This window comes from Impatiens glandulifera, chromosome 4, assembly GCF_907164915.1.
Source record: "Impatiens glandulifera chromosome 4, dImpGla2.1, whole genome shotgun sequence".
Classification (NCBI taxonomy): Eukaryota; Viridiplantae; Streptophyta; class Magnoliopsida; order Ericales; family Balsaminaceae; genus Impatiens; species Impatiens glandulifera.
In genome coordinates, this window is record NC_061865.1 from 4,488,325 (window position 1) to 4,505,690 (window position 17,366).

Genomic DNA, 17,366 nt, shown 5'->3' on the forward strand with positions numbered 1-17,366 from the left:
TGGTTTAATAATACCCACAACAAATGCATTTGTTTTTTACTTGATTAGGTTAAGTTTAACTTAAATTACAATGTTATTTTATTTCTCCATAATACGCCTTCTTCCTCCAAAATATTATTTTAAGAACTTCCTTAACGATATCTATAACCCGTTCCTCTTTCGAAAAAGAAAAAGAAAAAGAAATACTCATTCAAAAGTTTCCCCTTACCTTGTTACATAAAGCGATCCACATGATCACAATTTCATCTTTTTGAAGAGAATGAACTAATCGTTTTAAATATACTCTTTTAATTGTTACACAAGGCGCAATCACGAGTCTATTTTTGTCGTGTCTATTCGATGACATTAGCGCACGTCGCATCACCGTTTAACTTATACGTGTTTTTGCATGGATATTATTTTTCAAAGTTGATCAACCAACGAGTTCCTTTCGTTTGTTTCATAATAACGTTAGAACAATATATCCATTAAAATTACGAGCGAGAATCCGGCGCAAAGAATGTTCGAGTTGAAAACTTAGTCGGAAAACCTCTTCATATGGTTTTGTGTTCCAATGATATTTTTGCAAAAAAATACCACATGTTTACAATTCTCTTTCACTTGCAAGAAATCATGAGTAAAATTATTACATGTTCAAGATTTTAGGTTAAAGTTGAAATTAGTGAGGAGTTTGAGGCCTCATTCGCAAGATATCATTTTTCTTCGCAAGTTGATTCAAGCGTTTATGAATTTCATGCCCCCTTCAAATAAAACCAGAAGACCGCCTTCCCCAAAACCTAGTACGGCTGGTTCTCTTTCTCTCTCTAACTCCTGTTTTGCATGATCAGACCAATCTCCGTTCTCCTTTCTCTTACCTTCGTTACTTGCAGCGAGGACTAGTGTCGATCTGTATCTGGTCCTGCAGAGTCTTCGATCTATCGGTATCAGTCTCCTTGTCTATCGATCACATTTGCTGTTCCTTTTTGTGTTTTCTTTCCTGTCATTTGTAAGTTCTATCGATGCTTGCTGTCGAGTCTGGTGCATTTCCTTTGAGTGATTGTATACTTGATAGCGATAAACCATGGCCATGGATATTCTTGATAAGCAAATTACTCAATTTCTATCTTCTGTTAGTTCAAAATTGTATATTTTTGAATCATGGTAGATTAGTTGCATGTGATATCTATAATAGATGTGGGTTTGTAGAACATTTCGATGTTTGATTGATTGTCAGGATAATTTATGCATGATGACATCCTGGATACAGAATTAATGTATGCTTGGATGATCGGCAAATCAATACCTTGCTTCCTTTATCTGATTAGGCTGTAGGGATAATTTCTGCTTGTTGACATTCTTAATAAAGAATGAGATCTATGCTTTGATAGGCAGCAAATCAATATATTGACATCCTTTATAGACTGATAATCATATCCATTTCGATGTTTGATAGGTTGTCAGGATAATTTATGCATGTTGACATCCTGGATACAGAATTAATGTATGCTTGGATGATCGGCAAATCAATACCTTGCTTCCTTTATCTGATTAGGCTGTAGGGATAATTTCTGCTTGTTGACATTCTTAATAAAGAATGGGATCTATGCTTTGATAGGCAGCAAATCATTATATTGACATCCTTTATTATGGTCTGATAATCATATCCATTTCGATGTTTGATTGCTTGTAAGAATAATTTATGCATGTTGACATCCTGGATACAGAATTAATGTATGCTTGGATAAGTTGGATGATCGGCAAATCAATATCTTGCTTCCTTTACCTGATTAGGTTGTAGGGATAACTTCTGTTTGTTGACATTCTTAAAAAAGAATGGGATGTATGCTTTGATAGGCAGCAAATCAATATATTGACATCCTTTATAGTTTGATACTCATATTACCTATGTGTAAACACGATCCAGTTTAGTAGGTAAGACTGACACTTTTCTGGCTGTAGAAATGTCTTGATTTGAATATTAGGTCAGGGTTATTTTTCCCATACATTAGTACCGCTCACTTGACTTTAATCTTTTGCTTTTCGCCTTTTTAACTGCTCTGATCCGCATTGTCGTTAGCGGTCAGTTATTATTAGTGCTCATTTAATGCACAGCTAAATGTAATATGGGAGACAACTCATTTTAGTGTTTATTTATTACTGACGCAGGTTTCGTTAATCTTGTTTTTGTACCGGGAGTCAATTTTCTGGATGTTTCTTGGTGATTAAGCTGATCTGAGACCAGAATGGGATTTGATTACGAGTGCATAGTAGATGTTAGTAAACTCGCAGGAGAGTATTTCTGTCCAGTATGTAGTCAACTTGTCTATCCAGACGAAGCTCTTAAGACTCAGTGCTCGCATCTGTTTTGCAAGCCATGCTTAACTTACACTGTATGCACGTCACAGGCCTGTCCATACGATGGGTTTCTGGTTACGGAAGCTGACTCGAAGGTTTATTGTTTTATTTATTTATTAATAGTTTCCTATTCTTAGTTAAGCATCATTTCTATCATCTTTATAAACCAAACTAAATCTATATATATTGCAGCCACTTAAGGAGAGTGACAAAGCATTAGCGGAAACTATAGGTAAAATACCTGTCACTTGTTTGTACATCAGGAGTGGATGCCCGTGGAAAGGTAATCTATCCGATTGTTCTTCTCACTGTGGTAGCTGTGTCTTTGGAAGTTCCCCAGTTGTTTGTAATAAATGTGGGGTGCAGATTGTGCATAGGCAAGTCCAGGAGCATGTTCAGAATTGCCCAGTTGAGTACTTTTATGATTACTGATTTGGAGTATAGAGACAACAAAACCCTAATTATCTTTCTTTTTTGCAAATAGGGCATCCATTCTCAGGTTCAGCAGGCTGCCACTGTTGTATCCACTGCTACTGTCCAAAGCCAGACAACAAATGCATCTGCTGCAACCATTCAAGCTGCAGGTGGTCCTTCCAGTCAGGATGTTAATCAGCAGGCCATTGCTACTAGTCAGGTGCAGGCAGTTACTAGTCAGGTGCAGGCAGTTACTAGCACAGCTCCACAAAAGCAAGGACAGTACTATCAGCAACAATACCAGCTGTACTATCAGCAATATCCTGGGTATGACCCTTATCAGCAGCAGTATCAACTTTACTATGCATATCAACAGCCAACAATCCAGCAGTTTCAGCAGCACCTGCCTGATGGGCAAGGTCAGCAACCAGTTCAGGTTTATCCCCATCCTCAACAGGAGGCTCAGGCTCAGGCCCAGGCTCAGGCCCAAATACCAACTCAACTGCATCAACAGCCACAAATCCAGCCCCACCATCCACAGCCGCAACAGCTTCTACATGCTCACGCTCCTCCTGTGACTGGGCAATATCAAAACCAGGCTGCAGTTAATCCACCACAACAGTACCTTGCTGCTGGGCAACCCCCCTTTCAAATGCAAGCACCAGTACAAGCTCAGTCACATGGACCCTATCCAGGGAAGCAGCAAAGGCCACAACAATCCATGCCCCAGTATCATCATCAGCAGCATCCTCTGGTTCAACATCCACCCGCCCAGATTCAGCCACCTTTCCAACAGCAGCAGCCTTTATCACAACCGCAACCCCAAATTCAGCCTCCTTTCCAGGCTGGCTCTCAGTATGTGAATACTGCACCACCTTTTCATGCTGTTTCAGGTCATCAGTTCTACGCACAGCCTCAGGCGCATCAGCACATGCAGGTAGCACCTCAGCAGGTGAATCCCCAGAATGCATTGTTTCCTCATCATCCTCCAAACCCACATCTTGATCAGTTACAACATCCTCCTGCATTGTTTCCTCATCATCCTCCACATCGTCCTGCATTGCAGCCGCCGCACTCCATTCAATCTCAACAAACTTTCCAAGGGCAACCGTCCATGCCTGTACAAAATCAGTTATATCCACCTGCTCCTTTTGTGCAGCAGCAGATGTACCCACCTCACTCTTTGCCTACTGCTCCTTACCAGTCTGTTACACCTCAAAATATGATGCAGCAATCTCAGAATTACAACGCACGGCCTACTGTGCCAAATCTTGGAGTTCAGCCTCAACCTGCTGCACAGTCACCTGCTGTGTCTGCTAGTTCTGGTCAGGACAGGCCAATGCAGCCCTTCATGAACCAGGCCCCTCTAAATCAAAATGATACTCTTAGAAGGGACAATCAACTGGTAAAGTCTGAGCAAAAAATTGCACAATCAGATGATGTCATTTCAAATTCGGGTCCTTCAGTTGAGACAAAAGTGATTTCCAACCAAGGAACATATGGTTTATCCAGTGATGGAAGATTCCAAATTAACAGAGCTATGGACACAAATAAAGATCCTAAAGCTAAAGGAATAGGTACTCTATTGCCTGAAAATGGGAGTACTTTTCCAGATCCTTCTATTAAGAGCGTGGTTGCAAAGACGGTAGATGGTGTAATTGAACCTAAAGTGAATAGTGTAGCTGTTGGTACTTCGTTTGGAGGGAAGACGGAAAATATGGTCAAGTCTGAGGTTTCTCGCAGTGAGTTCAAAGATGGTTCAAAGACTGTTTCTCAAGATCAGGATCAAGGACATGTAGGGGGAGATGTCAAGATCTTCCCTGCTCATAATGAGAAGCAGGGAAAGGCTTTTCCTAATCCTACCAATCAAATTCCTGTAACAGAACAAGGAAGAGACCCAAGTTATCCTTTTCATGTCTCAAATATAGTCAAGTTTGAGGTTTCTCGCAGTGAGTTCAAAGATGGTTCAAAGGCTGTTTCTCAAGATCAGGATCAAGGACGTGTAGGGGGAGATGTCAAGATCTTCCCTGCTAATAATGAGAAGCAGGGAAAGGCTTTTCCTAATCCTACCAATCAAATTCCTGTAACAGAACAAGGAAGAGACCCAAGTTATCCTTTTCATGTCTCAAATATTGTCAAGTCTGAGGTTTCTCGCAGTGAGTTCAAAGATCGTTCAAAGGCTGTTTCTAAAGATCAGGATCAAGGACATGTAGGGGGAGATGTCAAGATCTTCCCTGCTCATAATGAGAAGCAGGGAAAGGCTTTCCCTAATCCTACCAATCAAATTCCTGTAACAGAACAAGGAAGAGACCCAAGTTATCCTGTTCATGTCTCAAATTCTGGTCAGCATCAGAGGAATCCTGGAAGTTCTTTGTTCCCCCTTGTGCAATCTCAAAATAATACTAGGCCTCAAGGATCAGAACAAATGCATCTGAAAGGAATGCAGCTAGTCCCACCAGAGTGTTTTCCTGCTGATCCTCCTCATGGAAATGAGTTGAGTGCCATAGCCATGGGAAAGAGAAGTCACATAAGTCAGCCACATCCAAATCATCCTGCTCGTCATCATGACCGAGGTAAATTTGGGAGTACAAATTTCTTTTGATTTTGGTCCATTGTCAAAAGTTATCTTCTATTCAACCTCACCTCTTTCTTGCAAAGGCCATTTTTAATGACCTCTTTGATGTTATTTTCTTTATTGCAGTATTCAGGCCTCCCCTTGCTCCAAGTGATGTTCGTGATAGAGTAAGGCCTCTTGGTTCTGATGGTAATACAGGGAGATTGGATCCTGCTTTTCTTGCACCCACTTTTGAATTTTCACGTCATCATATGGATAGGCTGGCTCCGATAAGCCCAGGTCGTGAATATCTTGATTTCCATTCCCATAATCCTCACCTTCATCGTAACCAGTCAAGATTGGATGATATTAATGGATGGGAATCACATCCTTTTAATGACGCAACAAGGGGCTTAAACTTCTCATCAGATCCTATTCGCCATAAATTTAGTCAAAATAGGTTCCCACAGAGAGGTGAAGTTGATGTACCTGAGAACTTTCGAGGTAGTGATTTAACTAGGCCTGAAATGCTCCCTCCCCATTTGAGGGAAGGCGGTTCTTTCGGTTCAGGGAAGTTTCATGGCCATTTTCCCTTGCCTGAACCTGGTTTTGGTTCTTATGGTGATCCACGCATGGGTGATTTTGCTGGATCAGGAAATTTGTATCATCGTCCGCTAGTTGGTGAGTCATCAGGTGAAAATCTATTTGGTCAGCCTCGTATTGGTGAAACTGGATTCAGCAGCAACTACTCATCTGCAGTAAGTGCTTTAAGCCTTATTACTTTCTCTTCTCTTGTTTTTCTTGCAGAGATTCTTCACTTAGTAAGATAGTTTTTTAATCATGTAGACCGCTTGATTTAATTTTAAGGCACACCACATGTTCTTCTTGGTTCATATTATTTGTTTGAATCAAAATTAGGCTAGCTTGGATTCAATCGAGAGGCGGAGGCCTCCAGGCATATACTGTCGCATTTGTGATGTTGTCTGTGAATCATTGGAAGCATTGGAAATGCATGCCCAGACCAAGGATCACCAGAAGATGTCTCTGAATGTTGTTGCGAACATTAAAAGAAATGCAAGAAAGAGGAAGTAAGTTCCTTTTGAGACCAACAGTTTATTGCTATGTTTCAGGAAACTTATTCATGACTTGGGGTGATTTGATTTGTAGAGCAACCAACCTTTCTTCACTTGAGCCATATAAGTCTAGACGATCTGGTTATGAAGCTCGACGATCCAAGAATTGAGGATTTATGCAGTGCTGTTGTGAAGGTAAGCTTGTGTCTAGAAAATTTTCATGATTTGGTGATTTGTCCTTCTGTGGCCCATACCTGCAGGCAGGGTGTTTATTTTTGTTTTATGTTTCAGGTTGTTTTAGTGGAGATGTCTTTTGAACTTGTCCTTCGGCTGCAGGTCAAGTTTACTTTGAATATAATATCAGAATGCTGTTTTATTAGACAAGATGTTTTTTTGAACTCAGAATTCCTATTTCATTTAAGTTTGTTTTGCTGATAATTTGGCATATTTACTTTGTCTTATGCTAGTGCGAAATGCTTTTCATATCCTCTTTTTTTGAGATAATGGTTTACTGCTATTTTATGTTATCTTTAACTGTGTTGATAATCACATAATAGCCTGGTCGTCATATTCTTTTCCCTTCAAAAGGAATACCTTTCAATTTGATTCGACACTATATAATTTAGTTAGCATGGATGCACTCCTTAGTTAGGTGTTTGAAAACATGGATTAGAAAATAATCTTTCCTAAGACTATTGCTTTATACTAATGGTATCGGATTTAAGATAACACCTCTTCTTTGGGAATGTCACATGCCATTTCTTGTATGCTCTTGCCTTTATTATCTTCTTAAACCAGTCTATAGTTTTTGTTGATCTTCCCCCACTTCAATTGTAGTGTTTATATAAGACAAGGTCCAATTGAGTTGCCCACTGCATCTCTTCTTTAAATGCTTGGTTGATCTTGCTATGTCCAAGAAACTTATTAGAATTTCTTCTCAAATAATTAAGGGTGTAAAGCACATATTACCTTGAAAACTTTAGCCTAAGTAATGAAAAAACTTTTAGAAAATGAAACAATTATTGGAACACTCAACCATCCGTTTAACTGATGTGTTTTTTCCTAGTGAGTAGTTCCACTGCATCCATGGTTTATGATAAGTTACCAATTGAAAATGACACTTTCATCAGTTATCAAAAATTCGTTTGTTCAGACTTATTTGTGTCCAGCAAAATGTTCAAGCATCTTCTAAAGTCGAGACACTAAGAAAATAAATTGCAACTCCTATTGTCATCTATTTTCATATTCTTATGCTTGGACAAAAAAGATGGCATTAAGGCTTACAAAAAAGAGATACAAATTTGATCAAAAGATTTGTTTAGAGACCATTTACAAATAAGAAACGTACATTTCTGGATTAAATCCAGAATAGGAAAATTAGATTTGTTTGTTTGAAGAGATATTTTGGCAGTTATTAAACTGTTGTATCTTTTGACACAGTTTTGTTTATGAAGAGATAATTGTTGATGACATGTAAAGCAAATTTTGTCCGATGATGGAGGCAAAAAGTATGTATCAACTGGTTTTGATATGGGAATTGTGTTTGAATAGATGTGATAGACGTAACTCATGGTATCTAAAATCCTCTAGCCCTTGTAAAGTCCCAACTCCCAAGAACCTAACTTGTTTATGTGAATAAGGATTTAGAAAACAAGATATTAACCAGTGCTTCCTTCACAAATCTAACAGCAAATATTGTCCCAAGGAGACACACAAAGAATGTTTGGATTGGTTTTGATTTGTGGATTTTATGTTGGTACCTAAAAGCTTGAATGGCCTTTGAAAAATACAAAAACATAACAGATTGTATCTAAAATCTTGTACCTTTTTGTATAATCTCAGGAACCTAACATCTTCTCTCTCTATATGTAAAAAGTCTTGGTAAAATAAAGTTTATAGTGTTGTACTTCACAATCTAATGTCTAAACTTTCTTGATAAAACCAATTTTTGGTGAAAAAATGAAATGAGAACCCCTATAGTTTGTCTAAATGCCTGTAAAGAATGGAAATGAAAATTTTCCAAAACCCGGTCTTAAAGGTTCATTTGTCTCGCTTAGTGCTGTTTCCCTATTGTTAAAACTAAAAAGTTCTATTCTTCAGAATCATGGTTAGGATTCAAAACGTTTGATCTTAGGCTTATAATCTGGTACTGGTTTCTGATAAAAGGTTGAACTAGAATTAAGTCAAATATCTAGATTGAAGAGTACAATTGATGAAGAGTACATTGAATGAAAGAGAAGATAGGATCTCTTAACAATCTAAAAGCTATTTAGAAATGGAAATGAGAATATAGAACCTTAGAGAGAATTATCTAGAGATGAGAAGTGTGAGAAGTCCTATAAGTGAATTAGAAATTCCAAATAACCATTTAACAACTTTTATTTATACCATTCGACCTTAACCACTTACTAGTTGCTGCTAACAACCCCAAACCATCTAATTGACAAGTTGAAACCCTTCTCGGATCACCTGTTGTATCAGTTTCTAGCTTATTATGGATGGAAAGATTTTAAGTGTAATACTTGCTAATAGCCAAATATTTCATTTAACATAAATATCAAACCACAAGCCCTTATTTAGTCTAGGACCACTAGACTGAATAGTCTTCAACAGTAGGCACATGTAAATCCGAACTATTATTTTCAGAATCTCGAGCTTTCGTGTTTAACTAATTATGCCAGTACAATAACATAAAATGTGTGTCTTTTCATGGCCTGGGTAAACGGATAATTTTGAGGACAAAACTACTAGACGTTGTTAATAAACAAGATAACCTTAGGAATAGATGGAATTGTCAATATTGGAATACTGGCAAACAACAAAAGAGTTTGGCTCTTTTGGGAAATTGATCCCCTAATGATATCCCTAATTGAAGCTATTGCTTTAGGCAGTTAATGTTGTCATAGATTTCATATGCTATGAGGACGAATACCCAATAACAGTAGAAACTGTTGTGCCTACATAAGCCTGTTATCTAGTAATATATCCCACTACACAGAGAGATGGAACTCTGACATTTGTGCTTAGGTGGACTTGAATATGGATTAACATTTGAGCTGGATGCTGGGGTAACCTAGAATTGGTCTTTCATTCTAAAATCTAACTTGTTAAACTGCTCCCAAGCCTTCAATTAATCAGAATTTAGTTTGCAGTGTTCTGGGTAATTGGAATAGATTGTTAATGCTGGCTAATATAACTTATTAAATGCTTCCAAGCTTACAATTGTTGCTTTGGAATCTTCCTTTTGATCTGAATGCAGGTGTAAGGAAAAAATCTCTCCCCCCATAACATGTGTAAGGTGTTTTATTTGATTTAAGAAGGGTTGTCTTATTTTCTGCATTATATCAACTCTCTAAGAAAAACTGACGCTTAGCCAACACTTTCTTTTTGCCCATGATGAATATTGCACATCAATTTGGACATGCTGAATTTCAGAGAAATCCAAGCTTCCGATTGGAAACTTATTTTTAGAGATTTAATGGAAAAGGAACAATTATATGTATGTTGTAACTATTAGAAACATAACTTTAGAGCTTCATAGTAGTGAACATAGAGTAATCCTGATGTATTAAGGTCTAAGAGGCAGCTTACATTCTAGCAAGGGCTTACAAAATGAAGCCTTTTTTTCATGCTGGCTAAGTGAAACAGATTGTCAGTGTTTTCTTTTAGCTAATCTAACATTTACATTAACTAGATAAAATTTGAATTGTTGCTATAGAATCACTTTCCTTCTTAATGGAAAAAGGACAACAGTTAGAAGAGAGTCGTCTATACTCTTTTTGTACCAGTATAGGTTTTTGGTCAGTTAAGAGATTTGACTTGGATATCCTTCAATTCTAGAAGAATAAATGAATAACTCGTTACCTATATTTTGGTAAGGTAGAGTCTCCAATAACTTGAAAATAAGATTTAGACTTCTAACTTGATCAAGTTTCTTCTCATCATTACTTAAAAATGTAGAATGAGGCTAATTTGACAGGGGATGGTTAGTTAGTACATGGTTATATGTACTTGACACTTGGTAATTGACATTATCAAATTTAGCTTTAATGCAATAAAATATCTTGGCCCTAATTGTCATTACCCCTTTTTTTTGTTAGAATCCCAAACAAATATGTATAAAAGCTTCAATGCAATAAATAATCCCTTTTATTTATATATTAGCTAAATAAAAGCTTTAGAATTGTTGCAATAGAGAAAAATAAGAGGACTTTTAAGCACATAGTCAGTCATCTCTATATTTTATTGTATCACTTTAGGTTCTTCAATTTTATTGGATATCTTTGAATTCTGAAATATCAAATAACAAGTTATTATGCTTTCCTTTCACCGTCACTCTTAAATACTTTGAAAAACGACATCCAATAACTGGAAAATACGACACGGAGTTAATTTTATGAACTTCAAACTTGATAATTGGCATTATGAAATTTAGTTTTAGTGTAATAACATAAATTATGGGCTAGTTATTCATTTTAATTAATATGAAAATAAGGATGTAGTTGTAGAGTTGGATTGTTGCATTAAATAAATAACTATAGAATCAAGCTTTTTAAAGAATATTTTTTTGCCCTTAATAACCTTAAATAAATAACATTAGTTACCCTTTCTCACTCTTATTTTTTTTAATAATATGAAAATAAGGTATGCAATGTAGATATAAATTTCAATAATCTTGGAGTTGGGACTGTTGAATCAAGAGGATAAAAGACTTATTCTTCACAACTTTGCGGCACTTGAAGTGATTTTGTAGAAATATATTAAAGATTAGAGAAATGATAGAGAGTGGGAAAATATTGATATGAGAGTGTAGGGAATGATGTGTCATCTCTTGAGTGGATTGAAAATTTGAAAATTCTCTCTCCTATTAAATTTTCAATTCACTCAAAAGATGACACATAATTTATTACAACTTTTTTGTCAATATTTTTTTTTCGCTCCTATCATTTCTGTTAAAAATAGGTAAAAAGTTAAATATTTGGTAGATAACTAAACCGTCTAAGTTTCAAACATAGATCTATGTTTTAGAATCCCTTGGAAACAAAATCGATAGATTATTTTTTTTGTGACTTAGGTTTATTCTTGGGTGGCTCCTTTTAGTTAAGAGTGTGTTTTTAGTGGGAGTTGAACTTGAGATATTTGATCTTTTAGGTGACCAATTCTTTATTTTTCAAGTATATTATGTGGCTCTATTTTAACACTAATTCATGAGTGGGTGTTTTTTTTTTCTTTCTAATTTTGACACAAAAAGGGAGTACTAAAGGGGACAGATATGAAGCAAAAGATGAGGGAAAATGGAACCAGGCTTTTTCTCTGCTGATGACTGAACTAGCTTTTGCTGAAGATTAGGTAAGATTCTTCAATCTTTGTTGGCTTCATATATAGAAAGAATAATTATAGTATAAGATTATAAAGTTTAATGTTTTCTTCTATTTTTGTTCAGATTCAGTTTGGTGTTTTGTAAACATTCTACTCATTAATAAAATGAATAATTAATTGTATTAATGTATTTACCTTGTCTGTTTCAGTTTCTTTATTTATGGTAATCCCTATTTTAATAACAATGGTTTCTAAGACATTGTTGAACTCTAGAAGTTTTAGGTTTGATTTTCTTTTGAACAACCATGAGTGGGTTTCTAAGACCTTGTTGAACTCTAGAAGTTTTAGGTTTGATTTTTCTTTTGAAAAATGAATGATGGTAGACATGAATGATCCGATGAGGTGTAAAAAGAAGAAAGTGTCGGCAGGCAGCAGATTCCCAGTTACACAGGCCCATCCATTCATGCCCATAAGATGACAACTTTTGATCATTACTACTTTTAGCTTATTTCTTTTTTACTATAATTTCCTTTTTTACTAATTAAATGAGTTATATTTTCTGAAATCCTAATATGTCGGTAGTCAATACAAATATATTGTCAATTTGCTGTCCCAATTGATAGCCAAAATTGACAATATTTTTGTCATTTTAAAAATTAATCATTCAAATATTTAGTTAGCAATTCAAACATTTATGCCTTTTTAGTTAATACATTTCTATTTTTTTTTAGCAATTTTAAATATATTTTCATAGATTTAAGAACCGATTTACTTATCAATTCAAAAGATGAATGAGAAGATAAAAAAGATAAAAAAAAAAGTTAGAACCGACGGAAAGAAGGACATCGGAAAAACTCTAACTTGGAAAAAACAGAAAATTTGTTTTTTTTTGGCGGGCGCGAAAAGGAAAGCGAAAAGGAAACCTTCAAACAAACAAAGGCCTTCAACTGATACCAATTAAGCGTAGGGACGGACCCAAACCTTCAACTGATACCAATTAAGCGTAGGGACGGACCCAAACCGAAACACGCTAGACCGACTAAGGGAAATCGAGATAAAGAAAGCAGTTGGCCCTATATATATATGGACGGACTTAGGAATTAATGTTTAGGGTGAACTTGAAAAAAAATTAAAATGAGTTTACATTTTTTTAGATGGGATTGAATAATATAACGAGAAAATTATAGATTTAATGAGGTATGAATATGAGTTTAGTCTTTTTAAACTTATAAAAGAAAATAATAATAAAAATGAAACAAAAAAATAAAAAATAAGTAGCCATATCCCTTTTCTACTATAACAAAATATTATTTTTTATTATAGTATAGATCTATTTCGAGAGGGATTGATTCAGGGAATATTAAAAACTATATGTTATGAAAATAAAATAAATTTAATAAAATAAAATTTTAGTTAATATCTATATAATTAAATATAATAAAATATTTCCAATTCAATCTGTAATTGATAAATAATAATAAAAAAACTTTCTAACAATAATTAATTTTTATTTAAAGATTTCTTATATATGTTTTTATTGAATATCAGATTCATTCATGTTATCATTAAAGTGGATTTATAAAAAATATAAAATAATATTTGGGAAAAAAAAAATATGTAACTTAAAAAAATTGTAAGATATAATTAAAAAAAAGTCAAAATAGGTATGATGTAAAAAATAATAATATTATTTTTAAAAGATTGAAATATATTACTTTAATATTAATTATTTAAATAAAATAATTATTTATTATAAAATATTATTTGAATATAAAAAATTAAATAAATTTAAAAAATAAAAAGTATCTACAAATTATAAAAATACTAAAAATTATATAAATAAATTTTAAAACATTATTAAAATTCAAATAATTATTCAAATCAAACAAAAGTAAAATAAATATATCTAACTTTTTTTTTTCTCTCAAACCATGCTTAAAGAATTTCAAATTACATCATCAAACGTATGCACATTCCTCTAAATTATATATATATATATATATATATATATATATATATGAATATGAATGAGCTAGGTGGGCTTAAGGCCCCTTGCTCTGTCCTTCCCTGGCCCTATAGGTAAAACCTTGACCCGTGAATATCTTTCTCCAAATAAATGAAAACTATTTTTGTTTAGACAGTTTTGAATATTTATATTTCGAAAAAAAATACTTAATTTAAAATATAAATACATTCAAATTTATCAATCGTATATAATGGTACGTAGTTGCAAGGTTATTTAAAATGTAGAAATAAAATTTATCTTTATTCAAAATTTTTCAAATATTTTCTTAGTTTATATATTTTTGTAGCTATTCAAACTAATTTTGACAAATTAAAATGATTTTCACTTTTAAATAGTTCGTCAAAACGTCTTTAAATATTATTTCATTTAAAAACTTGATAAATTAATTAGAAAAACGAAATAACATTAAAATAAGATAACACGTTTTTGTTTATTTGAGAAAAGTCTCATATAATTATTATTATTATTTTTTTTAGGTTTGGAATACACAATCATTTTTTATGGTAGTAAGCTGGATGTTAGTTCAGAACTTCAGATTCAATTATTTAAAATGTTTTTAATAGATTTTAATAGTATTATGTTAGTGACTTTAAAAACATGAATTCTTCCTCTTTAGCAATAAGCTATCTCTACTAATTTTTGATCACTTATAATATAAAGTTTTCAATGAACTAAAATAAAAACAAATTTTATTTTAATTAATACAATGAAAAAAATTAACTTATAATTATTTTTTATTAAAAATGTCCCAAATTAAAAAACATCCTAATCATTAATTTATGGACAAAACAAAACATTTACCTCAACATAATAATCGAAATTTTAAAACAAAATTAAACAATTATATCATAATTTTAAAACCGATACATAAAGTGAATTTAACTAAGAAAACTATAAGAAACAATTTTAAGTATCTAAATAATTTAATGGTAAATGAACAATAAATTCCAATCAAATAAATTTGCGACTATTTTAGTTTAATAAGTCCATTCTTGAGGCAAAATAGACTCTTGATTTTGCTCAACAACCACACTTTCATCGGATGACTTAGGTTGATGTTGACTCGTGCAAGAGTTCATGTTCGTAGAGTCTCTTGAAATCGAATCTATTAAGAAAAAACAAACAAATATCGATTCAATGTTAACCTATTTTACATATTTTGTTTGTCATTAATTAACTTACACAATTAATGATAAATACAATATAGTTTTAAACATTATTATTACCTTGGTGAGGTCTGATATTCACATTTGCAAAATGGAGTTGCAGGAGTTGCATAACCCTTGTCGGTATAAGAACAGTTGAGGATCCTATTCATTCAAACAAGGCATAAACAAGAATTCAAGAAAGGTGAAAACATAATATCGCAAATAGATTAAGTCCGAATTATTTTTTTAGAAACCAAAATTGACGAATTAAAATGAAGGTCATAGTTGCGGGAGTTATGCTATCTCCAACATTCACAAAATAATAATTATTATTATTTAAGAAATGTTGTTATAAAATTTAGTTTTATCAAATTCATATATTCTAAATAAGATTATGTTTATAATTGAATTCAAACAAGACCCTTGAATAAAAAATTATAGGACAGACAAAATAAAACTATTTACAAATAATCATGTCACATCCCTACACTTCAATAATGAAGTTGAACAAATTATGATAATTTGATTTGAAGTTATTGAATGAAAAGTTATTAAAATATCTTTATAATAAAATTTTATTAAAAAATATAAGTAGATAAATTTAATGATTTAATTATTAAAATAATATATGATGCCATTTGATTATAATAGGACACCTTGTGTAAAAGATTTCAAAATTACAATTCAATTGAAAATAGTACTGGAGTTAAAATTGAAAGTTTTTTTTTCATACATAAAAAAGATTTTGATTATTTAGTATAAAGACAATTTTATATAATGATTTAGATTATTCATTAATTATTAACTTTATTTGAAAAGATTATATGAATTATGATTTAGAATTCAGAATTTTCTGAATTTTTTTAAAACTTATTTGGTATAAATATAATAATTTAGACTATTCATTAATTAATAACTGTATTTGATATAAAAAATATTTTTTTAGATTATTATAATCTAGAGAAAAAACATAACAAATGTAATTTTGTAAAATAATGTATATTTTGTAAATTAATGATATAAAATGTGGCAAGGAATATGCTTATAAATATTAAGATTTTTAAATTAGTCATTTTTAATCATATATATGGGCAAACCAACCTAAACTGAATAAATAAATTAAAAATATAAACAATATTCTAATTCTATTTAAAACTAAAAAAACTAACAAAAATTGGCTTTAGTTAAGTTCAAACTCGAGTTCAATTTTGGAATCACCTTAATTCGAAATATCTAACATAGCTCGAAATAATTTAAGTTCGAGTTTTGAAATATTGTTTTGAACAAAATTCATTTCATTAAACAATAAAAAATTGTCTGCAAATTATGTCAAATATTAAAAAACAAATTTAAGTTTTGAAATATTGAAGCTCTAATGTGAAAAATATTTGAATTCAAATATATATTTAAATATTGAATAAAAATTTACGAACAAAAATATTTTGAATTCGAGTTCGATTCAAAATATATCTAACATATTCAAATTCAGCTCAAATTCAATAATTTTAAAATTGAGCAAAAATATATACAGAGCCGGAGCGGGCTCTCGGTTCGTTAGCAAGAATAATGGTATCAATTAAGATTTTATTTTTTTTAGTTTCTATTGTAAATTATTTTATTAAACTAATTAATTTAACATGACTCGTCGGTGTTTTATAAATAATGTCAATCTTTTAACATTTGTATAAATATAATTAGAATTACTAATTTTTTTTAATGTAATTTTAAATACGTACCTACAAATAGATCAAAGCAAAAAAAATAAAAATTAAAACTAGACCTGTAGTATATATATATATTACCGGATATTTTTTTACGTGATTCGGGTGGGTGGACAACGTTACGTGGTAAGAACACACCGGTTCCATAAGATCCATTTACCAAACCGGGTTTTCCTAAAAACACCGCCGTCATACCTGAACCCGAGTCAACTCGTTGAAGAGGAACCGCCATATATGTCGGTGGATAACTTTCAACGGCACTATTATTAGTGACGAATCTTTCTCTGTTTTTTCCTCGTCGTCGGTGTTTCTGAAAATCAAATTAAATTAATCAGATTTATTTGTTTATTTAGGCCGAGTTTATTTGAAAAAGTACCTTAATACAATCTTCGTCTTCTTCTTCATCATCGTTGAGCATAGAATCGGTGATCTGGCGAGTCAATTGGTGGATAAAATCTTCATTCCATTCCTGATTTTCTTCGTTGTTATCAGTTTCAGCCGAACTGAGTTCCGAACCTAATGGGGAAGTCGAAGCAGAGGAAAATTGAGACCAGGATCCATTTGAGATATTAGATTCGATTCTAATTAGATTGTTCTTTGTCGGCGGCGGCGGGGACGGCGGTGGATTTGTTTTGTTTTGTTTGATTAACTCTGAAAATAGTTGGTTTTTTCCAATATCATGACTGAAATTCGTCGCCATTAATTGGTTTGGGTAGCTAGCTCAGTTTGTGTTTTTTTGATAATAGAATGATTGATCGAACATGGATATTATAGAGA

The 17,366-nt window shown here is 32.7% G+C and overlaps 2 protein-coding genes across 4 annotated transcripts; one reads left to right on the forward strand and one right to left on the reverse strand.

Moving 5' to 3' along the window:
• Positions 1-768: 768 nt before the first annotated feature.
• Positions 769-11,884, forward strand: LOC124934077. 3 transcript variants are annotated; one of them, XR_007099053.1, is made up of 9 exons: positions 769-920; positions 2,146-2,429; positions 2,527-2,742; positions 2,819-5,321; positions 5,450-6,060; positions 6,221-6,390; positions 6,470-6,570; positions 6,667-6,711; positions 11,627-11,884. XR_007099053.1 is itself a non-coding variant. In XM_047474546.1 (8 exons), the coding sequence occupies exons 2-7, from the start codon at positions 2,223-2,225 to the stop codon at positions 6,543-6,545; spliced, it is 3,783 nt and encodes a 1,260-aa protein (XP_047330502.1). In that variant the 5' UTR covers positions 769-920; positions 2,146-2,222; the 3' UTR covers positions 6,546-6,570; positions 6,667-6,860. The 3 variants fall into 3 exon arrangements, 2 of the variants coding, with proteins under 2 accessions (XP_047330502.1, XP_047330503.1); XM_047474546.1 differs by lacking the exon at positions 11,627-11,884 and having other exon boundaries at positions 6,667-6,860; XM_047474547.1 differs by lacking the exon at positions 11,627-11,884 and having other exon boundaries at positions 776-985; positions 6,667-6,860.
• A 2,813-nt stretch (positions 11,885-14,697) lies between these two features.
• LOC124934501 lies at positions 14,698-17,366 on the reverse strand. Its single transcript, XM_047475039.1, has 4 exons — positions 16,966-17,366; positions 16,671-16,899; positions 14,947-15,030; positions 14,698-14,825 (listed from the first exon to the last, which is right to left on the reverse strand). Exons 1-4 carry the CDS (start codon positions 17,287-17,289, stop codon positions 14,698-14,700), a joined length of 765 nt encoding a protein of 254 aa, XP_047330995.1. The 5' UTR covers positions 17,290-17,366.

Bases quoted from the DNA above. Each gene is read 5' to 3' on its own strand.
- LOC124934501 (XM_047475039.1), bottom strand. From the start codon at position 17,289: ATGGCGACGAATTTCAGTCATGATATTGGAAAAAACCAACTATTTTCA. The intron at 15,031-16,670 runs GTAATATATATA...TTGAATGAATAG, and splicing joins ATCACGTAAAAAAATATCCG to GATCCTCAACTGTTCTTATA. The intron at 14,826-14,946 runs GTAATAATAATG...TTTTCTTAATAG, and splicing joins GAATATCAGACCTCACCAAG to ATTCGATTTCAAGAGACTCT.
- LOC124934077 (XM_047474546.1), top strand. From the start codon at position 2,223: ATGGGATTTGATTACGAGTGCATAGTAGATGTTAGTAAACTCGCAGGA. The intron at 6,061-6,220 runs GTAAGTGCTTTA...AATCAAAATTAG, and splicing joins GCAGCAACTACTCATCTGCA to GCTAGCTTGGATTCAATCGA. The intron at 6,391-6,469 runs GTAAGTTCCTTT...TTTGATTTGTAG, and splicing joins AGAAATGCAAGAAAGAGGAA to AGCAACCAACCTTTCTTCAC.